The 24,386-nt window shown below is 33.1% G+C and overlaps 1 protein-coding gene across 1 annotated transcript; it reads right to left on the bottom strand.

The window, feature by feature from the left end:
* Positions 1-4,291: 4,291 nt before the first annotated feature.
* LOC149168935 (ABC transporter G family member 39-like) lies at positions 4,292-23,237 on the bottom strand. The gene is made up of 22 exons (XM_089426995.1): positions 22,909-23,237; positions 22,677-22,797; positions 20,799-20,887; positions 20,635-20,719; positions 20,390-20,549; positions 18,288-18,364; positions 18,085-18,138; positions 17,470-17,862; positions 11,086-11,364; positions 10,659-10,975; positions 10,130-10,290; positions 8,353-8,456; positions 8,108-8,252; positions 7,810-7,946; positions 7,460-7,567; positions 6,945-7,277; positions 6,560-6,850; positions 6,244-6,452; positions 5,636-5,863; positions 5,352-5,523; positions 4,771-5,025; positions 4,292-4,561 (listed from the first exon to the last, which is right to left on the bottom strand). The coding sequence occupies exons 1-22, from the start codon at positions 23,235-23,237 to the stop codon at positions 4,292-4,294; spliced, it is 4,317 nt and encodes a 1,438-aa protein (XP_089283121.1).
* Between the last annotated feature and the right edge of the window lie 1,149 nt (positions 23,238-24,386).

The following is a 24,386-nucleotide window of genomic DNA, read 5'->3' as shown; positions in this document are numbered from 1 at the left end:
ACCATATAAAGCCTTTTTCAATCTGCAAACAAGATGTTCCTGCCCCTGCTTTACATATCCTTCTGGCTGTACTAAGTAAATTTCTTCTTTTAAATCACCATTTAAAAATGCAGATTTAACATCAAGCTGGTGTAATTCCCAATTACATTTAGTAGCTAAAGCAATAAGCATTCTGATTGTATTTAGCTTTGCTACAGGTGCAAAAGTATCATCAAAATCTATACCTTCTGCTGTGAATATCCTTTTGCAACCAGCCTAGCTTTTAACTTATCTATTCTTCCGTCTGCATTCATTTTTGGTTTAAACAGCCACTTGCATCCTATGGGTGTTTTATTCTTAGGCAGCTCAACTAAATCCCAAGTATTATTTCTAAGAATTGATTCCATCTCCTCATTCATTGCAGCTCTCCATTCCTCAAATTGACTAGCTTCTTTGTAATTAGAGGGTTCTACAATGTTCAAAACTTTTGACATCAAAGCATAGTTTCTCAACTTCAATGGTAATTGAGTCTTCCTACCTGACCTTCTTGGTAGGGGACTTACCTCAAATTTGTTTTCTTCTGCAATAACTGGGCCTGCTCTTTCACCTTCTTGCTGTTCTTCTTCATTCTCTTCTTTCTGCTCTTGTTCCTGCTCCCTTTCATCCTCGCTGCTTTCCTCCAACAGCAATGGAATGTGCCAATCATCTCCAACATCAGCTTTCCTTTCCTGTACCTGTTCATGAAAGACTACATCTCTACTTGCAAATGTCTTACGAGACTCAGGATTGAACAATTTGTATGCTTTAAACTCTGTGCCATAACCAACAAAGATGCATTTGACTGCCTTAGGGTATAGTTTCTTTCTATCAGCTTTGGGTACATGTGCAAATGCCTTTGACCCAAAGACTCTTAAGTGATTTACTGCTGGTTTAAATCCATACAAGGCTTCAAAAGGAGTTTTGAAGCCAAGAAACCTAGTAGGACTTCTATTTTTCAAATATACAACAGTATTTATCGCTTCTACCCAAAAAGAATTAGATAGACCCTTACTTTGTAGCATGCTCCTTGCGCACTCTACCAGGGTTCTGTTTTTATGCTCTGCAACACCGTTTTGCTGTGGTGTGTGCGGCACTGTATACTGTTGAATCCCGTGAGATTTGCAGTATTTCATGAATTCCTTTGATTTGTATTCTCCTCCTTGATGAGATCGAAGAATTTTAATACTTTTTCCAAACTGTCTTTCCACCAGGGTTTTGAAATCTATAAAACATTGGAAAGTCTGACTTTTCTTGTTTAAAAAATAAACCCATGAATACCTAGTGCAGTCATCAGTAAACAACAAAAAATAATATGCTCCCCCTAGCGACCTTGTCTGCATGGGACCACATACATTAGTGTGCACTAGCCCTAAGATTTCTGTTTGCCTCCTCTTATCATGCACAGGGAACTGTTCTCTGTGCATCTTTCCTAAGGCACAACCTTCACAGTTTAACTGAATGTTGCAAAAGATGGGGAGACCTTCGACCATACCTTTCTTCTGTAACAACATGAGATCCTGCAGATTCAGATGACCAAACCTCTGATGTCAGAGTTGTTCAGCTGTCGACTCTCCTGCAACCATGGCTTGCTTTGATATACTTTTTGCATCCAATCTATATAGGCTTCCAACTCGCATGCCTGTTGCAACAATTTCATTCCCGCAATCCTTTATCACACAGTGAGTCTTGAAGAATTCGACATTCATATCTTGGTCAGCCATCATGGATACAGATATCAGGTTTTTCTTTATTCCAGGTACATATAAAACATTTGAAAGGTGACTAATTTTTCCATTTGGTAACTTAACTGAAATCACCCCATGACCTTTAATCTGATATCCATTATCATCCCCTAGATATATTTTTGATCCATTTATAATTTCTTCAAGACTGTCGAAAAATTCTTTATTACCTGTCATGTGAGAGGATGCTCCAGAATCGACATACCAAATGTCATCTTCATTTGATGCAGAAAGGGCACAGTCGACTGTGAACAGTCAAAATTCATGACTGAAGTCTTCTTCTTCAACAAAATATCCTCTGTGTTTTGGATTTACCTGTCTCCTCCTTGCCTCATCAGCCTGCCTCTTATGATAACAATCTCTCTGTATATGACCCTTCTTTCCACAATAAAAACATTTCTTTTCAGAATAATTTGCAAGCATACCTTTATGACAGTGATTTTTATGTGTTGTTCCTCCTTTCTGGACTGATTGCTGCTGTGACTGCTTCCCTTTAGATAGTCGTCGTTTTGCCACCAGTGCGAGATCGTCACTTTGGGGGTTCAGATTCAGATTCTGCCGTCGCTCTTCCTCTTGCTGCAAGATCGCAGTGAGATCATCAAACGTGGGTGTTTTCTCCCTTGCCGAGACTCCAGTGATGAAGGTTTGGAAATCATCACGCATCCCATTCATTGTAATTGCAACAAGATCTTCATCAGCCACCGCCACTCCAATGGCCACCAATCCGTCTTTAACATCCTTAATTCGCGCGACAAATGCAGTAGCAGACTCCCTTTCGTCCATCCTCATTGAAAATAGCTTGCTTTTCAGAGCCAAAACTCTGTTTGTATTCTGGGTTTCATACAGATTCTTGATTTTCGTCCAAATCTCTGCGGACGTTTTACAGTCTCTGATGTGTGCAATGACATTGTCTTTCACAGACATCTTCAACAGGACTTTGGCCTTGTTTTCTCATTTTTCCCAGTCTTCCTTCTGCGTGCTCGCAGTCGGCTTCTGCTCATCGCCTGTCACTATAGTCCAAGCGTTCGCACCTTCGAGCAGGGTCTAGATCTTAAACTTCCAATTCGTGAAGTTAGACCCATTGAGTTTACCAGACTCGTTAAGGTAAGATTCCATCGTATTACTCATTGTGAATCTACTTAACAACAACAAAAAACAATACCTGTCAGATCGATCTGTCACCTCTGCCACCGATCTGCAGTGTCTGGCACTCCCGCTCCAATGAGCAAATTCGGCGTTTCCAACACAGCCGAAACAATGATCTGATCACTATTGATCCGATCCACCTCTCCCGGATTGATCTGCCACTTCGCCGATCCTGCTCTCCCTACAGATCGCCAAACGAAGTCGAGGTTTCCCGCAGATCTCCTCTGGCGCTTTCCCGATCTGTCTCTCCCGGACGGATCTACAACTCCGCCGATCTGCACCGTTTGCAGACCGCCAAACGAAGTTCACACTATCACAGATCCTCTGGCGCAACCCCGAGCGAAAAATCCGCGCTAATGAAAAATCGCTTAGAGTATTGAAATTGGCGCGACTTTCCAGGTAAAATCCCGCGCCAATCGGGCTTTTTGGCGCTCTGGCGCAGTTTATTCCTCAATAACCGCGCTAATTCCTCTATTGGCGCGACTGTCAGCATAAAATCCGCGCCAATCCGTGAAAAATCCGCGCCAAAACTTTCGAGTCTGAGCCAGGTGTTTTGCAGTCCACCTGCTCAATTTTCGAGAACAGAGCTCTCGTGTACACACAGCGACAAAGGCGCTTCAAGCCACACAGGCTATTCCAGCCACACAGGCAAGCTAGCTACTACAGTCACTTCAGCCTCACAGGTGACAAAAGATCAGGCTCACTCACTCTGAGCTCTGATACCAAGATAAAATGTGAACATAATTGAAAAGAAAAAGATGTAGCTCTTAGGTGTGGCCTGCACCTGGAGACTACACTCACCAAAACTTGAGAGATCACTCTCGTCCACTCTATTCATCAATCAATCAAAGATTACATCAATAAATACAATACTAGGAAATAGGAAGTTGCACCCAAACCCCATAATTATAGGAACTAATCCTAAACTAGGGAAAAAGTTACAACAACGTAACTATTTTCTCCATTAATAACAAAATAATATTAAGTATTTTCAACTTTTCTAAGATCCGTCAACAGAGATAGTTTTCCATCATTACGTTAAGGGCAATAAATAGAGAGAGTTCATGCGTCTGCCACAACAATTATTTTATACATCATTAGTAAGCTCGATAGTTAACTGCTATGCACAGAGAGTTCATAATTATGGCTTCTTTTAAAAACGAGTTCATACTTCTGCCTGAAATTGGCAAAAAAAGACAATTAAAACAAAATAGAAACCCTGATCCGTCGGTTATCTACAACACTGGTGGACCTTTTTTGTGACAAAAACATAATATAATGTTTTGCCATCTAGCGGAGGTCAAAAGAATCATGCAAAATAATAGTCCGAATACCGCAAAACAAAATATGATGTTTTTTTTTTTGTTTTTCTATATAATGCTATTCTATCTCGTTTGGAAATTGAGAATCTTAATGCTGATGGCAAAGATCAGTCCAAACAAAACTGCGAATGACATTGTGGCAACCGCTACTGGTCCCATAAAATCGTGCCTATATCCAAAGTAGCTCCTCAGGAATTTGTTCACTTGTTGTTTTGTGCCATTGTTCATCACCATTTCATCTGAGTTATCCCCGAACTGAGACGCTGTCAGTCCATATAGAGTCCATGCAAAGGGGGAAACCCAATAATACCATCTCCACCACACAGGAAGCCGCTGCAACGTCAGTCACGAAACAAAACCATCCACGTGAATATCAGAGAGTGGAGACTTGAGTTTAACCCAATTGTAGATTTTGATTATTGAAGGTATTGTGTAGTTACTTTAATTTAATTGCCGACTTTAAATTTAAAATCTCTATATCGAGAAATCTACCATCTAAATTTCTAAATCTACAATCAATATAAATTCACGGAAAATCTCACCGGACGTGGAATTAAGAAGCCGCTGAAGACCATCCAGATTGCAATGAAACCGGTGGAGAGAACTGAAGCTATGGTTGAATTGGGAGTGAGACCCACCGTCAACATCCCATAATATGTTGTGTAAAGGAGCGTGAAGAACATCATAAAAAAATACCAAAAGAATTTGGCCGCTGTCCACTGGAAGTCGATCAATGCATAAACGAGCAGACCATACACTAGCGCTTGCACAAATACGTACGGTACTTCGATCAAAAGCTGACCCACACAGACATAATTTCAACATCATAAATCATCTTTTCCATAAGATAAAAGAGAAAAACAAGGTGCTGAACTTTATAGTTTATGTTGGCTAATATCATAGCTGAAATTTTAGAATTTTAAAATTTAATAGACAAATTCATATCTATAAATTCCAGAATTCACAAATAAAACTATATTCAATTATCTTTATAATCCTCATCAAGCATATTCAATATTTAACGCCGGTGGAAATGTTTTTCTATGTTTATCAAATTCAAGTAATATTTAGCTATGTAAATATCAAATTCCAATAATAACAAAGTACAAGAAACAGTATTTACCTGAGCAATGGCATAGGGCAGAGCGGAGTACATTCCTGCTGCCTTTTCTCTATAGAAGACTGTTCTTTCGACATCGACCACTGGTAGTACAGAGACAACATTGCTGAAGCCTAGGAAGAGAATTGCGGCGAACGTGGATCCCATTGCATTCAATATATCTTGTTGCCTGTGCCTGGAAAAATTTACAACCACCCCATACATCACAACCGAATTTAGTTTAAATTGAATTGATCACAATAGATATTATTATAATTTATATCTTGGGAGCTGAAATTGATACTTACGTTTTCCGGCCCATTCTCCAGAAAGCGGTGCCAAAAAGCAAACCACAGGCAAGGGTGAAGAAGAATCGGACGCTGTTGTACTGAGGATTTCGCCAATAAGACCAATGCTGCTTCCATAGACAAGCCATAGTTTGAACTGCAAAGGGTTGAGCGAATTGTCTTTCGAAGCTCAAATCGTTGGAGCCAGGAACAGGTTTGCTAATTTCCCGAATTAGAGCTTCATTACGTCTGCACAGAAACTAATTCGATTATCTTTCCGCGTTATTGAACCATTAAGATGAAAAAACATATAACGTCAACATATGTAGAACGAACGATGGCCGTAGTCTAACTATTTTATTCTTCGTTTTGAGCATTTTAGGGTTTGCTTTTTTTGGAAGTTCGTGTAATAGGTACGATTTAGGTGTTTAAAGGTCTTTTTGATTAATTTGTTTATTATTTTATAAATATGTGTTAAGATTTAAATATTTAAAAAATATTAAATTTATAATTTATTTATATAATTGAAACCACATTTTAAATAACAAAAATCACAATTACCATTGTAATCCTCTTATTCCAATTCAAAAGAAACCAAAACTTAAAATAACACTATAGCAATGACTTACTGATAGAGGGGTGAATTTTTATAGATTTCAGCAAAATCAACTCCAAGCCGATAAGTGACAGAGGTTACTTCCAACATCCATGTAGCAGGGTTGCAACCAGCTGTAATTTTCGGTATACCTTCAATTGCCTCCAAGTAGTCCACAAGTGTTTGGGATTGGTGACCAAGGGGTCCAACAAAGATCATCTGTCCTCGTTTCATCAACACCAGCTGCATTTCCACAGGAAAAAAATATAATTAACATGTTAAAATCCTTTTTAAAATTTGAATTAAAAGGTTGTGCCGTGTCCCTCCTCTTGCTAATATCATAAAAATACCTCATCGAAGGCCTCGAATATATCAATGCTGGGCTGATGAATGGTGCAAACCACAGTTCGTCCAGTATCAACAGTGTTTCGAACTGTTCTCATAACAATAGCTGCAGCCCTTGCATCCAGTCCGGATGTTGGTTCGTCCATGAAAATTATTGAAGGATTTGCTACCAGCTCAACTGCTATTGTCAATCTCTTTCTTTGTTCCGTAGACAGACCATTTACTCCAGGGAATCCCACAAGAGCACCCCTTAAATTATTTATCTCTACAAGTTCCATTACTTTATTCACAAACATCTGCATACACAGAAATATTGTTCAGAATCAAGAAAAAACTAACATTGCAATTAATTGACCGAAACCGATCTGGAATTGATAAATATAAAAATACCTTTCTTGTATCATAATCTACCTCCTCGCCAAGACGAAGCCAAGCAGAATAAACAAGGGATTCATGAACTGTGACATATGGTGAATGAATATCAGTTTGTTCGCAGTAACCACAAATCCTCGCAAAAGTTTCCTGTTTTTTCGGATATCCAGAGATTGTAATGGATCCTTCTATGTATCCTCCAGTTTTCCTCCCTGCAAGAACATCCATCAGTGTGGTTTTTCCGGCGCCACTTTCACCGACTAATGCAGTGAGTATTCCAGGCCTGAATGATCCGCTCACGTCCCGCAATAACTGAAGTCTTTTTTCCGTGATCCCTTGCTTCTTCATTTCCTGTATTTTTCATACCAGTAACAATTGCATTGAGAAAAGTCAATAATCTTTTTATAATATTATACACTCGTGAATGTAATAAATGATGTAAATATAACTTCAGCTTAATATGAAATTATGAAAAGAAAATCCCATTTTAAATTATGTTTAAAGTTATGAATATGTTGGGAAAGAGAACATACTGCAGGCATATCTATATAGTAGTTGACGTTGTGGAATGCCAACGACAATGGTTTGAATGGTAAAATCATCCCTCTACTTTTCACCGTAGGCCCTGTATTACGATGTTCCTCAAAATTGTTGACAACTTGATTTTCATCCGAAAATAATACGAATAGGAAAGCTATTTTTATTGAGATTATAAATTTTAGGAATATTTTGTAATTTAAGAGAACTGATTTTCTAAATATTTTTACAATTCCCATTGAATTAACTTTTATCATTCTGATTTTAAAACATTTCCAAAACCTACATTTTGTATTAGATCCAACTAATAAAAATAGTTATAATTAATAATTAGGATTTCATGAACAATGTTACCAGCTGATTGGTTTTCATGACGACGCTTTGTCGACAACGAAATTGATCTGTTTCCTGGAAGGTTTTGCATTTCCCGTTCATCTTTTTCTAACTCGTCTTCAGTAACTATTGCCTGCGCATTACCAATAGCTGCGAAGAAATATATGTAAAAGATTAGTTGACTGTATTTTAAAGGTAATTAAAGGTTTTAAATTTAGAGGCTATATTTTTTTTGGAACGGTTATGAAAGTTGATAGCGCTAGACTTTTTTTAACTTCTATTATGAATGAGGGGAGTTGAATATAACGTACGGTTCAGGTACTCCAACGCGAGTGTGAAGATGATATTAAACATAACGACGAACCCAATGAGCGCGGCCGTTCCTATCCAATACCAGTAGTTATTGGTAAAAAGTCCGCGTGAATGCAACAATTGCATTCCAATATGGTTGTTTGGCTACATCAGAACAAAACATAAATTAAACGAACATTTTGGTCGGGCAAAGTGATTTGCTTCTGGTAAAGATGTTGCATAAAATATTAAAATAATATCAGACCTGCTGCCACCTTGTTGCCAGGAACTCGTTCACTGAAACAGCAATTTGAGCGTAGGAAAGAGGGGACGACCAATAAGCCCATATCCACCACCCTTTAATATCCTCTGTTTGGCACAAATTGAATTTATTATTATAGTTTCAACTTGTAAATGCAAAAGAACATTAGAAAGGTTTGGATTTCGCTGGCTGAGGGAGAAAATTTTAGTGTAAAAGGATAGAAAGTGAGATTTTAACAAGTGTAAAAGTTTTAACAGCTGGGATTAGAAGATGATTGTTAGTTTAAGTATGTATTTATTATTTTTATTATTAAGTTATGAATACATTATATTAGATGTATAAGAAGTAAAATTTTATTTTGATTTTTGATTAATTTTATCATATGGTTATAAAATGGTTATTCAGGGTATTGAAGTTGAAAAACCTATGGGATATATTTATTACATCTGAATTGGGTTTTAACAATATTTAAAAGGTTAAAAAAAAGATGATTGTTCGTTTAAGTAGGTATTTATTAATTTTATTAATTAGGTTATGAATGGATTAGATTGGATTTATAAGAAGTAAAAATTTATTTTGAATTTTGATTAATTTTATCATATTGTTATAAAATGGTTATTCATGATATTGAAGTTGAAAAAATTATTGGATATATTTATTACATCTGAATTTTGTTTTAATTATATTTAAAAGGTTAAAAAAAAATTACTATCTTGTTAGAATCATTAATCTTCAAAATGTTGAATTTTTTGGGTTATCTTTATTTTCTTAGTAATTTGTTTTTTTTAATTTTTTTCTTAAAAAAATTTGACTATGGGGTTTGAATTTTTTATCATGGTGGAAATAGATTCACCATCATTATCAAAATCTTAAAGGAAATTCCATTGTTTTCAAGGGAAAATATCACATCAAACTATGCTATTTTTGTTAAATCTAAGACTTTTGTGATCCATAATGTAGATAAATGTCTTTCAGATTAATTACATTTTGAGGATTTGGTTGATGTTTGGAACTAATGTGGTTCATCCTCAGGACAAAGTGGAAAAGATCATACAATATTCATGAATAAATAGTAAGGATGCATCATTGTGGAGCTGAAAATTAGGGGATGAAAACAAGCCGTTGAAGATTAGGCATTGAGAACTAGCCTTTGGAGACCTAGACAATGATGCCATGAAGATTGTATGATTTTTTCAACCTTGTCTTGAGGATAAATCACATTAGTTCGTTCCAAAGGTTGACCAAATCCTAAGAATGTAATTAATCAGAAAGACATTTATATATGCTATTTTTTTAACATTGGGTTTAGAATCTAAAGAAAAGAGTATTTCAAAACAAGAATCTTAAGTCAGCTTGGATTAGATCAATGGGCAATGGCAGTGAAAATGAAGTTTCATAGAATTTGAAGTCTACCGTTCAAATATTGTGATATCCCCATCAGAGTGAGAAGTTAAGGGATATCAGAGTGAGAAGTTAGACTGGATAAAGATATAATCATACCAAACTTAAAAAAAAAAATCTTAAAAAATTTAATGAGGAAAAAATACTTACACCGTTTTAAATATTTTAGTTCGTATCGGTATCTTAATTTTTTAACTGGATTTGAGAGATTGTGAATGGACTAGCTGTACCAAAACAATATTATAATAAAACTTTACAAACATATTTGTTTGATCTTGTCCTGTACTTTATTTCATGCATCTTCTGAATCTCGTAAAGTTCAACACCAGTAGCATCCATGCGCTGCACGTATATTCTTTTAGTTTTTGAAAATATATACCTCTCGATATAGTGTATCCGCCAAAGACGAACGTCAACAATAGCGCGAATACACCCACGGAGTTCGCGACTATAAGATTCCGTGCCAAAGCAGCTATGAAGCGAAAGAGTCCTAAACCTGTTTGGTGGAGGACAACGTACAGTACAAACTGTCGAAGAAACCTGTATAACGACTCGTTAAATTCGATTTTCATGAATAAGATGCTTTTTATAAAATTTGTGACAAAATTTAAGACAAACAAAAAGCTTCCACAAAACATATAAATTGGATTAGACATGTTTAACTCAAAAAAACACTCTAAAAAGATCGTAGGCATTTTTATCTCGATGGTGTATTCTTGGAATATATTTCTTGGTATATTTTTGGAATACTTAAGAGTTTTTGTGGATACTTAGATAGGTTGAAACATTAAATTTTGAAATATTTCTAAAATCCCGAATGCAGTTAAATTCAAATAAAAAACGAAGGTATAAAAAAGTTACAAAATTTGAATTTGCTGAAAATAGTAACAGTTTTAGGAATTTTTTACCTATTTGGATTCGGGGCAAAATTAACGGTATAGTACGTAAGAGCTACGCACACTGCAGATTCTATTAACGAAGAAGGAACTTCAGATATCCATATTGGAAGCGAGTATGCCCATGCAGGGTAGAACATGAAATCTCTTTGCTTGTAAAACACGGGAAGTTTTTCAATCGTCAACGCCATTCCTGCAATTCCATTGAACATATTCATGACGAGACCCAAAAATAGAGCCCCAAAGTAAATGCTCCCATCGTCCAGATTTCGGTGATGCATATTTGTACGAAAATAAATGCTCATAGCCAGCAGAGCGACAGCAGTGATCTGGCAAAACAAGCGAACAAATCCTTTCAGAATTAAGAAATATAGACTGAAAATCTAATGTATTTCAGCTCCAAGAACATTACGTATTTTCCCGTGCCATTTTTACCCACCTGACAGAATTTGAATATATGTACGAAGGCATTCCTTTTCATAAGTAAAACTTGTCTATCAAAGCATGCTTTAAAAAGTTCTGATCTGCTTAAACCGTATTTTTCTGTAGAAAGAGCCGCTGGATGGCAGTCACGTTTATCGTATGGAACTGACAATTCTGCATTCAGATTGGATCCCACGTGAAAAGATTGAAATGCATGTGCAAAATCTTTCACCGAAACGTAGTGGTATGCCTGTGTCTTGCTCCAGTACTGTTCCTGGTCTTTCCGCGAAGTCACCTATGCCGGAAAAGGAAAATATTATTTTACCAGATTGTATAGGTTGCAGAGTGCTCAACTGCTTTACGAATATCTAAGCAGACATCGATTCCACAGCAAAATAAACGTATCGATAACATATCCCAAAAAATTATTATATTGAAAGAACTCGATGTAAATCAACAGATGTTGAAACGCACGGTTAGGCAATTACCGATTTAGAAATAATTAACTTAAAATTAAGTTTATTGATTACAAGGTGATAATGATAATTAACCTTTACTAAAATGTATAGGGTTTATTGCATTTTAAGAAGTCAACCTGCGGGAGGTAAGGGTTTAATAAAAAAAAAGTCATACATTGTTATTTAGTAAATATATTGAAAATTAAATTTAATGTGAGTATAAAATGGATAATATAATAAAGTGTTTTTTATCTTTAATTATTTTAATAAAAAAAAAGTCATACATTGTTATTTAGTAAATATATTGAAAATTAAATTTAATGTGAGTATAAAATGGATAATATAAAAAGTGTTTTTTATCTTTAATTATTTTAGTGTAGTTTATCCATATACATTTGTATTATAAAAATCATAAAATTAACTCTTATTTTCATAATAATAATTTATTTTATATTTTTGTTTATGTATAATATTATTCTTGAAATAAGTTGAATATTAAAAATGATTATATTTAGTAAAAATTTTGAAATGTTTAAATTATAAATTTGGTTGAAAAAATATTGAAATGGATTTTAAAGTTTTATTTTATATATAGTTATAAGACATTTAAAGAAATTATATGATTTAAAGGTCGCTTTTAATATTTTTAGTGATGATGGTATTTCACAACGATAATAGGTTTTTAATGATATGGAAACAAGGTTTTCATGTTTGGATGTTTTTCCAAGCTTAGTATGATTGATTAATAAGTCATATTCATTGAATATTAGAAATGGGTTAAATATTTTATATAAAAATATATATTTTAGATATTAATTATCATTTTAAGAATTTGATGTAATATAATTTAATGAAATGAGATAAATAAATGGAAGAGAAAAATTATTATTGAAAGAATAAATAAAAAATATATATTTTTATTACTTAATTTATAATATATGACTAAAATAAATTTTAAATGATTATTTATTATGATAAATAAATTTATATATAAATTGAATATAATGAAATAATACACATAAATTTATTGATAAAAAATAGATTACCAATGCATTTTGTTACATTTTTTCCTCTCCATATTTTCCTTAGGATTGCATTCATTATATGAACTTGACGAAAAACATGAGACAATGAATCTAGACCCCTATGTCATAGAGAATATAGAGTCCAATACAAATTCTAGAGAGGTAGTACTTGTTTTGTGTTAAGGGGCATCATGTGATCATGGCCCTTGAGGCCATGTTGTTTGTCAGTGTGCAATGGGCGAAGAAGTTCCTAGTTTTTCTCTTCCAAGGTAGAAAACTAGTGTCTAGACCTATTAGGTGAACATGTCTCTCAAGCTAACAAGTAAGGTGGGAAATGAAGTTGTAGCATGGGCAGTCTTAAACTACCGTACATATGAAGTTGTAACATGGGGAGTCCTAAACTACTCTACATTTCTTAAGGAACTCTAGCCTTGGTTCAAGCTTTCAAGAAATGAAAGCATTGTCTAATTGAAAAGGAAACCATTGTCCACATTTATTACTAGTCACTATAATATTTCTAGGCCAAGATTAAGCTTCAACAAATCAATCATTACAAGTGGATGAGGTTTTTCCAGTAGTTTCATCTAGTCATTAAATATAAGAATAGTAGTACTATTAAGATATGCTTTCAAGATTACCCACATCCAAATCCAAAATTATAGTTTTGAGAACTCTTATGCACATGTGTTCTTTTACCCATAATACATATAAAAAAGCATACACAAAAAAAAAATATTCTAAAAAATCATTTCAATAATTTAAAATATCTATTTGTAAAATATTATAAAACTTGTTGAATTTAGGCTTCTGCGATGCATATCAACATTTTATAGAAGATTTTTCGCCAAATATAATTCATTTATCGACGTGTTTTGAACCAACAAAGTATGTTTCATCATCACTACAAGTGAACCACACTTGTTGATTCTAAATGCGTGGACAAATAAATTATAATGTGATTTCAGATAAAAACTCTTCTCAAAATATTATAAAACTTGTTATCACACATTATTCAAATAAAATATAACATATTTAAAATAGAAGTAGATTATTTAAATAGATTAAAACATGCCATTAGCATGATTACTTATCTATTGCAATGTTATTAGAAAATATTTTTATGAAACCATTTTATTTGAACGATTGTAAAAGAAAATAATTCCTATATGTTTTTGGACATGTTACTTTGTATTAAAAAGCAATAAATTTTAACAAGTGAAAAATAATTTTAGATTTTATTTTAAATTTGTTATTTAATAAATTTAGTATAATATAATATTTAAAAATATATATAATTTATAATATAATTTAATAGTGTAAATGAATTTTTTCCGTATTAATCATATTATTAGGATTCGGTCTACGTTTTGAATCAACTAATGTGGACAAGATGAAAAAAAATCATACAGTTTTGAGAGTAAATAGCAGGGATGCATCATAGCCCAGGGCAGTTGGAGATCAGGTAAATCCAAATTCAAAAAATGGTATTCTTTGATATTCTATTTCAAGTTATAAATTTAGTTATGAATTATAACTATTTTAGTTATGGTAAATTAGTAATAATAAATCAAATATGATACGAGGGATAGCAATTATTTATTATGTATTTTAGTTATAAATAAATAAATATTTATTATTTATAATTATAAATTTAGTTATAAATTAGTATTGTTAAGAATACTCCACATTAATAACATGGTTAAGAATAAATAATATATATTACTAGCAATAGTTATTAGGAAATTATAAGAATATTAAATACTAGAGAGCTATAGATCTAAATTATTATATACTATAAAGAAAAAGGTAAAGAGGATTTACGATAATGAAGAAAATAAGAGTGAAGAGAAATATTCAAATTATTATATGGTAAGAGCTTAATTGTTAAAATAGGGTTAGACTATGCATAAAGATATGTTATCAGTATATACAGAAAGGGAGAGGAGGGAATTTATTTAAAAAAGAGTCCTTAGGATCTTTAGAATTATAAGATAAAATATATCAAGAAAGAAAGGAGGGACAGGGGTGAGGACTAAAAATATACAAGGGACAATGGGGGGAGGAGGTATAAAAAGAACACGACAGAGACAATAGGATTATAAGGAGAGTGATGGAATTCAACTTTTACTTAACTTCCAACTTTCTTCGGTTTCCAAGGTGAGGTTCCTCTCTTTCCCCTATTGTTGTCAGCTTATTATGGAATTTTTTGAGTCCAAGGCCTTAGCCTCAGCTTAATTCTGCCCTTAGAAATGGAAGAGGTTTGTCGATGACACTTGCATCATCTGGCCCCATGGCCATGAGAAGTTCGATCTGCTTCTAAACCACCTTAATTCCCAATCTGAATCAATTCAAGATTGAAGTTGAGGTGGATGGATGCCTTCATTTCCTTGACATTCTCCTCTATAAAATGAATTATGGTTCTGTTCCTTACCAAGTTTTTCGAAAAAGAAATCACATGGAACAATATCTTCATGCTAGCTCTCATCATTTTCCTGCTAAAAAATTTGGTGTTTTCAGCACCTTGACTACCCGGGCTATGAGGATCTCTAATGAAAACAACCTAGAGTAGGAAAAATCTCATCTCCTTGAAGTTTTTAAAAATAATGGGTACAACAATCTCAGAGAGCCTTAAGGCCTTTCAAAGGGCTAGTAAAGGACCTAGAGTTAAATCTACTCGTGTTGATCGTGTCTCAAAGGTTCATCTCCCATTCATTTAAGGGACCTCAGATAAGATTTCCCATATCCTTAGAAGGAATAATGTTTCCTCTTCTTTCAAACCTCTGAGAACCATTAGAAATTCTCTTGGTACGGTTAAGGACCCTGTTGACCTGAAGGACATGAAGGAAATTTACCTAGTTCCATGCTCCTCAGGTATTCCTTATATTGGATAAACGGGTCAATCATTTAACTAGAGGATCCATGAGCACACTGCAGACATAAGTCACAATCGTTCTCGCTCCTCGGCTCTTGCTGAGCACCAAACACGTGTGTGTATTAAGGATTCCAGTGACATTACTAGGGTTGTTCAATTCCACCATAGGAAGCTTAGGGAGGTGATTGAAATTGAAAGGCTTGCTAGAAATCTCAATAGAGACGATGGTTGGAAATTAAGTAAATGTTGGATTCCAACCCTCTCCTTATAATCCTCTTCTCTCTGTCCTCTCTAATATTATTATCCCTCCCCACCCTCTTTTTTTCTTGATATATTTTATCTTATAATTCTCAAGCTCCTAAGGACTCTTTTTTAAATAAATTCCCTCCTCTCCCTTTCTGTGTATATTGATAACATACCTTTATGCATATTCTAACCCTATTTTAACAATTAAGATCTTAGCATATAATAATTTGAACCTTTCTCTTAACTCTTCTTTTTTTCATTATCATAAATCCTCTTTACCTTCTCTTTATAGTATATAATAATTTAGATCTATACCTCTCTAGTATTTAATATTCTTATAATTTCCTAATAAATATGACTAGTAATATTTATAGGTTATCCTTAAGCATCTTATTAATGTGGAGTATTCTTAACAATACTACTTTATAAGTAAATTTATAATAATAAATAATAAATATTACTTATTTATAGCTAAAATTTATAATAAATAATTCCATCCCTTGGAGCATATTTGAATCTTTCTCTTAACCTTGTAATATGATTATTAATTAATATATAACAAATATCTTTATCTTATTGTTATATAATCTCCCATCCTCTTTTTATTAAGAACTTATTTTATCTTGACAACTTATTTTATTTTGACAACTTATTACTAATTTACCAGAACTAAAATATTAATAATTAGTTTTCAACAACTAGCTTTCCAATGGATCACTGGGTTATGATGCATTCCTGCTATTTATTCTCAAAGATTGCATGATTTTTTGTTCACCTTGTAGTGAGGACGAACCACATTAATTGATTGGAAAAGTAGACCCAATCCTAATGATGTAATTGATCGACAAGACTTTCATTTACAATATAGATCACAAATCTCAAATCTAACATAATTTAACACTATAAAAATTCAAAAATAAAAAGCTAAAATTTTCATACATGATTAACTACTTTTTGTTTAACAAAAATACACATAATTATCCTTCCATATCTTCCCTATTCAATAAGTATACACACAAATTATTTTTTAAAAATGATTCAATGCGAACTTAAGAGTATTTAACTAAAATCTATTTAGCATGCTAACAAAAAATGATTAAAAAGATATTGAAGTCCTGAACAAAGAAATTGAGCATATCAAAAAATTATAAAAAAGATATTGAAGTCCTGAACAAAGAAATTGAGCATATCGTGTATATATAAGGAAAGGAAAAAAATCTAAGTTGTTGAAAATAATAAAAATTATAGTTGTTTTAAGAGTTGTTTATAATGCTATTTTTTGGAGATTCCGGTGACGGAATTCGGCGGAAGAAATTGAGGTTAAATCTTAATTTTTTGCAGTTAAAATGGTTTTTTTCACTGCATATTTGGATTCAGCACCCTCGAAAACCCCTGGGACTTTTTCATTGTGCAGAAACTAGTTATCAAACTTGGGATTCCAATAAATTCCTGCCGGATTTGGACCTGAAAAACCCGCAAGAAAAGCTTTCAAAAAATCGCGTTATAGACTATTTAGTTGTTTTATAAGCAAGAAACAATCCAGAGCAGCAATTGATAAAGCCGTGTGAAAGGATAAAAAGATCCGTTGAATTTGTAAACGTAAATCGACATGAAGATAGGTTAAATGCGAGGAAGGAAGTCAAAAGCAATGGTTTGAAAAAAATATTTAAGAAAGAAAAGGGTGTTTGCTGGTCGAAAGAAATAAATACATATATTAAAGATATTTGATTAAAGACGACGAGGTAAAATTGATACTATACTCCATTTTATTCATAGTGGGAACGTTAGAAAACACCTACCTCTTGCAAGAAATCTGCGACGCCTTTCCTCTCGGGGCATTTAAATCCCATGCTCTCGAAGAATTCCAGAACAAATTCGCGAGGTCCTTGGTACACAATATAACCTTCTGACAGCAGAATTACATCGTCGAAGAGGTCGTAGGTTTCAGGGGCAGGTTGCAGAAGAGAAATGACCATTGTTTCCTTCATTATACGAACGAGCTGGGAGAAGCATCGGACAATTTGATACGTGGTAGAACTGTCCAATCCCGTTGAAATTTCATCCATCAGAAAAACTTTGGCACCGCCCACCATCATCTCCCCCGTTGTGACTCTCTTCTTCTGACCTCCAGAAATGCCCCGCCGCATACTATCTCCTACCATCGTATCCGCGCATATGTCCAACCCCAATATCTGGAACAAGTATTTACATATTATGCTTTGCGCCATCATTCACAAAAACATGTTGATTGCTACAATGAATTTCAATATTTCATTTTCTATTTGAAAAAAAAAAAATACATACAGTAGATTTGGAAATATTTTAAAAGCATAACAAATTAATGATATACATTAAAGTTGTGAAAATTACTATGAGATTTACAAACAAATTACAGTCAAGTGAAAAGAAGTCACCTTCAAAACATAATCCGTCATAACACTGGTTTCTTGTCCCTCTATTGCTATTGCCTGCATATAATATAATATAATATAATATTATATATATATATATATATATATATATATATTCAACAGGTCATGATATTTCTTTCAGCTCCACCATTTTTCATTAAGAACTATTAACTAATGGAAAACTGCACCATTTTTAAAGTCGATACCTTCATGAAAACATCAATATCGGCATCTGGTTTCACTCCTAGTTGATTCTCCCTTCTGGAAAGCTCAGTCAACACATCTGCAGCCAAGACCGGTTATTCAGGATAGATCCATGCTAATGATAAGGAATTAAAATCTGGAAGCTTATATGAAAACAGATATAGATATTTTCATATAGATATAGAGATTTTCTATTTATTTACACACACATATCTTTAATAACTTAGTGAAGTTTTAGTGTAGTTTTTTGTTAATAAATAATTTCATAATGTATCTGAACAATGGATCCCTTTATATCTATTATAGATTCTTAAATATTCTGGATTTTATAAGCACCTCTATAATGATATATCAATAATGGGTTATATTTTTCTAAAATATTACGAATTGGAGCGACTGAGGTTAATGTTATTAGCCTATTTTATAATGGTTAAGTAAATAATTTTGGAGTTGTTTTTGTGATTTTTTGGAATTTTTAATGTGGAAAAGATTGCGGTCAAATCTTAATTTATGTTATTTAAACTAAATTTTTAACTGTATATATGGATTCAGCACCCTGAAAAACCCTAGGACACTTTTATGATGCAGGACTTACCCATCAAACTTGTGATTTCAATGAATTTTTTCAGGATTATAGAGAACCCATCAAACTTGTGATTTCAATGAATTCTTTCAGGATTATAGAGAAACCATCAAACTTATGATTTCAATGAATTCTTTCTGGATTATAGAGAATTAGACCAGAAAAATTCACGAAAAAAGCTTCAAAAAAATCGCACTAAAGACAACTTGAATAATGTTGATATTTAAGTTTGAGAATTAGCTTAATTGATTGAGTCAGTTTTTAAAGCACTTTTATTATTGGAAAATCACATATTCAATTTTCTCAAGACTTTATTGGTCACTCTCAATTATCTCAATACTCTATGGGTCACTCTCCCTTTGAGTGGATTAATCACATATGTCTGGGATCCCTAAACTACAATTAAAAAAATAGAAAAAAAAAAAAGCAACACTCATATATAAAATACTGTAAAATCTACAATTGGGTTGAGGTTTGAGTGGATCTACAGCCATAGATGTCTAGGATCCCTAAACTACTATTAAAAAAAAGAATAAAAAATAAATAAATAAAAAACCACTGATATGTGTTTTGAGTGGATCTACTGGGATCCCTAAACTATTATTAAAAAAATAAAAATAAAATCTAAAGTCCTTATACAAATATCCATGAAAACAATGAGTTGAGCTTTGAGTGGATCTACCATCAAAGATCTCTGGGATCCCTAAACTACAATTAAAATTAAAACAACACTGGTATCTAAAATACAAATATCTCAATACTTTATTGGTCACTCTCAATTATCTCAATACTCTATGGATCACTCTCTGTCTTTGAGGTTTGAGTGGATCCGGTCACCCATGTCTGGGATCCCTAAACTACAATTAAAAAAATAGAAAATAAAAAATAAAATAAAAAGGAAAAGCAACACTGATATCTAAAATATTCTAAAATCTACAATCGGGTTGAGCTTTGAGTGAATCTCCTCGAATCCCTAAATTATTATTAAAAAAATTAAAAAATAAAATAAAATAAAATAAAAACAACAGTAATATCTGAAATATTCTAAAATCTACCGTCGTAATACAAATATCCATAAAAATAAAAAGTTGAGCTTTCAGTGAATCTGCCATCACAAATCTCTAAGATCCCTAAACTACATTTAAAAAATTAAAACATAATAAAAAAAACAATACTGATATCTAAAATACAAATAGCCATAAAAATAGTAGATTGAGCTTTGAGTGGATTTGCCTATCTCTGCATCCTAAATTACAATTAAAAAATAGAAAAAATAAAAGAAAAGAAAAACAACACTGATATCTAGAATATTCTAGAATCTATAATCCCTATACAAATATCCATAAAAATAGTGGTCACTAATCTCTAAGATCAGTAACCCACTAAGTAACCCACCTACCATTAAAAAAACCCAAAATTAAAAAGGAAGAAAAAAACACAACAGATTCAACAGTATAATAACCATATTCAACAATGTAAATGCGGATAAGGAGAATCTAAGCGCCTGTAATAGAAAAATACCATATCTTGAACCAACGCCTTGGCAACGAGCCGAAAAGTTGAGAGTTTCTCTAACAGTCATTTCTCCCATATGGGTGTCATGCTGACTGATGTAAGTAGAAGTCCTCTCTGGTACGAATTCGTTGAGGGCATGTCCATTATACGTAACTCCTCCTTCAACCTGAACGAAAAACCTCATACAAAATACATTTAATCTCCTTCATTCAAAATAGCCCAATGAACTTAAGATTTGGAAGCATACTTACTTTTACCGTGCTTTGAAGCTTTCCGGCAAGTGCCAAGAGTAGAGTAGTCTTGCCCGAGGCAGGAGGTCCAAGAAGCAGCGTCAATCTTCACGATTTTAATTTTATAAGCCACAGATCAACCCAGAGCTTCGAGCATCGGAATAAATTTCAAGATAGATATTTACCTGCTGGGTTTAACGATACCGCTGATATTGTGAAGAATTGTTAGAGTTTTCTTCTTTGTCTTTCGGAACCGAAGAGCTACTAAAGCATCCTACGATAAACATTCCACACATTTATGTTAAAAAATAAGACACAACGCGGCTTTGCAACCCGGGGTTATTATTATAATAAATATAAATATATAAAATAATGTATTTTGCAAAGATTTGTTTACATAATAATAACAATGTTAACACTTGTCAATTATACACACAGACAAGAATGGTTGAGTACAAAATAAGTTTGCATTTCAAAATAAAAATGACATTGCGAAAAGATAAAATGGATTAAAAATAAAAAATTATAGCATTTTTTTAAAGACCTTATAGAAAAATGAAGCTGCATTCATATAGTCAAAATAATTTTCAAGTATATATATAAGAGATTAATTTTGATAAATTATAAATATTTAAAAAAAATAATATGACTAATTGGAGATTTCTATAATGATTCATACTATTATAGATTTCAGAAAAAACAGTATAAAATATGTGATCAGTCCCATATAAATATTTTACAAACAAATAAGTACAAATTATTTGATTTATAATACAAAATTTTATGGTACTAAGTTACAAAGACATCTTATAGATTTCTATAATGATTCATACTATTATAGATTTCAGAAAAAACAGTATAAAATATGTCATCAGTCCCATATAAATATTTTACAAACAAATAAGTACAAATTATTTGATTTATAATACAAAATTTTATGGTACTAAGTTACAAAGACATCTTATATATATATATATATGAAATGAGGCATTTTTGAATTAAATCATTTTTTTTCTAACTATTATGGTCTATATTTTATATTTAACATGGTATTTTTTTTTTCTAACTATTATGGCCTATATTTTATATTTAAAATGTAATTGGACCAGAAATAGGCATTGTTGAGATATATATGGTGTTTTTTAAACTAGAAATGAGACATCTTTGAGGTAAATAAAAACATTGAAATCAACTAACACTGGTTTCCCTGTACTTCTTTTTCTTTTTATTAATTTTTTTGAAATAAATAAAAAAATATAAATCAACAATTTTTTTACTTGTATTTTTTAGTTTTTCGTCTTTTCTATTAGTTTAAACTAAATAGAAAATTTTAAATTAGCAAATACTTTTTCCTTCTGAATTTTCAAATCAAAATTTTAAATTAGCAAATATTTTTTCCTTCTGAATTTTCAAATCATGTTGAATTTTCATACATCATGATGGTTAATCAATTATTTTTGGAAAATAACTATAAAGAGTGTAGAAATCTTTTAGAAATAATTGTGATATAAGAAACTTCCCAAGTTTCAAGTGAACATTCTAAAAGCTTGGCTTTCTTTGTCCCTGATGATGCCTCAAAGCATCAAATAGAAATGTTTGAAGTTTCTTAATAAATATGCAGTGTGGAAATATTTATGTAGTGTAGGAAGCGAGAAATAATTATGTAGTGTAGGAAATGAAAAATAAATATGTAGAGCGTAGGAAATGAAAAATAAATATGTAGTGTAGGTAATAGTTATGTACAGTGTAGGAAATGTCATAAGTTTTGGGTAGACATTTCGAAAACTTTGTTCATCTGTAATGGTGATTAAGCATCAATTCGTTTTCTAGACTCTTTACGGTTAATTGTAAAAATGATGAAAGACGAATAACACTATGATTTCCAATAGTGAAAAACTACATATTCTATGCGTTGTGAAAGCTTTACTTGTCCCTGAAAATATCTAAAGCATCGATAACTTTCCCTACGCTTTACAATTATTTCTAAAAGGACAGTTGATCAACAAAATGATTTTCTACTGTAAAAAGCTATATATTCTGTATTCTGTATCTGAACATATTACCTCGACCATATTGACTGTCCAGTTAATTAAGGTTGGCAAGGCCTGACTGCCAACGTAAACATCAGCGGAAATATTCAAATCCTGGAAACGGATCTCAATCTCTGGTAAGGTAATTCCCACTCTGAGTACCACAAGCACAAGATGATGGCATTACACATAAATACGGGTACAACAAACTGAAGCAAATTCGATAGAAGAAAAGGAAAAGCAGAGAGTGTAAAATGTTTAGAACCTGTCGAGTCTGTGACGAAGTTTGAGCAGAAAGCGTTGATTATCCTCCTCCGAAACTCCCAAGAGTCTCTCAATGAGTTGCTTCCGAGCTTCAGGTGGGATATTTGTGACATCTATCGGCTGGTGACCAGAGCCGATGGAGTGATTGGTTAGGAGGTCGTTCAGTATGGAAGTTCTGAGACGTTCGTATGTGGGGAGCCTCTCTATGGCTGCCCATGCCAGCTCCTCCTCCTCGCATCTGCGGGCTATTGAGCTCGATGACAGACTGGGGAATTGATCGCTGCCCCCAAACATATTTGATCTGCCAGAGCCCAATATGCTGCTTTCCATTTCCTCCTGCAATTCTCTGAATAATCATGACCTACAAATGGGACCAATTTCTATTTCACAGACAGCTGCAATCAATGTTTCATTCTCAGAGATTGCCAGTTTACTATACTATATACATCTCTTGCATTTTTAAGGCGGAGGGTGTCACATTCTCCTACGACACCATCGTTGACATCGTTGCCACAGCATTTCTTGGCTGTGTTAATGTTTCATGCATAGATCCGCCATTTTAACCTACTGGCACATTCATGCACATCTCCCATCGTCGCTCACCATCGCGCTTGCGTACCTAACTTACCTCGGAATTTTCGAGGGAAAGTGACAACACATAATTAACAATTGTTTTGACTTATCAGATGATGTAATTATCGATGTTACTGGAAGATTCGGTAGGGTCCAAGTAAGATCCAAAGAAATCGAATTAACTATTGGTGTGACAGATATACAAGGAAATCGAATTAACAATTGGTGTGACTTATCAGATGTAATCATGTTACAGGAAGATTCTATAGCATGGTTAGTTGACAATTCAATTTCTTCTTTCTTAAGCATTGAATAAATATAATGTAACCTAATAATATTCAATAAATAGTTCAGAGTCATTTATGTAATGACGCTAGATGATGTAATGTGGAATTTTACTATGGTAAAAGATAGTGTGGTAGTTGTTGTTTTATTTTAAGAAAAAGAAAACAAAACTCTGATATGTTACTTTATTGAAAAATTTAAATATTTTTCTTGAAATGCTGGCAGTCTCTTAAAGAAGGATTTAAAAGAAAGAAGTCAGTTGTAATAACTGATTGAAACTACCCTCCCAAACAGGAAAAGTCCTGGTAGTGGGGAGGAAGTTCTCTGTTGTGGGGACAGACAGAAGGATCTCTCTTCCAAGAAGAGAAAAAGAGGAAAATAGAAGAAAACTGGTTAAGTCTGGTGAGGACCAGATAACCAGGCACAAGGGTGCGAAAATCTTGTTGAGGGCTGAAGGCCTGCAAGATGGCTCGGGGGGAGAATCCAGTCTGATAGATGGATCTCATGGTTGGGTGGAAGAGCAGAATCGAAATGCAGGTGACTTGCTAAAGTACCTATTCATGACTCTGGCGAACCAGGTATGGTTTCAAACTGCAGAGCCTTTACTGAATTTTGAATGAT

This window comes from Pinus tabuliformis, chromosome 4_2, assembly GCF_031772625.1.
Source record: "Pinus tabuliformis cultivar Carrire ecotype Pingquan chromosome 4_2, CPIR1, whole genome shotgun sequence".
NCBI lineage: Eukaryota > Viridiplantae > Streptophyta > Pinopsida > Pinales > Pinaceae > Pinus > Pinus tabuliformis.
This window is presented reverse-complemented; position numbering and strand designations above follow the sequence as displayed.

Excerpts from the sequence above, each read along its gene's own strand:
- LOC149168935 (XM_089426995.1), bottom strand. The coding sequence starts at position 23,237 with ATGGAAAGCAGCATATTGGGCTCTGGCAGATCAAATATGTTTGGGGGC. Across the intron at positions 18,365-20,389 it reads AGGCGTTGGTTCAAGATATG|ATGTGTTGACTGAGCTTTCC; the intron begins GTATTTTTCTAT and ends TCTTGGCTGCAG. Across the intron at positions 8,457-10,129 it reads CGGATACACTATATCGAGAG|AGGATATTAAAGGGTGGTGG; the intron begins GTATATATTTTC and ends TGTGCCAAACAG.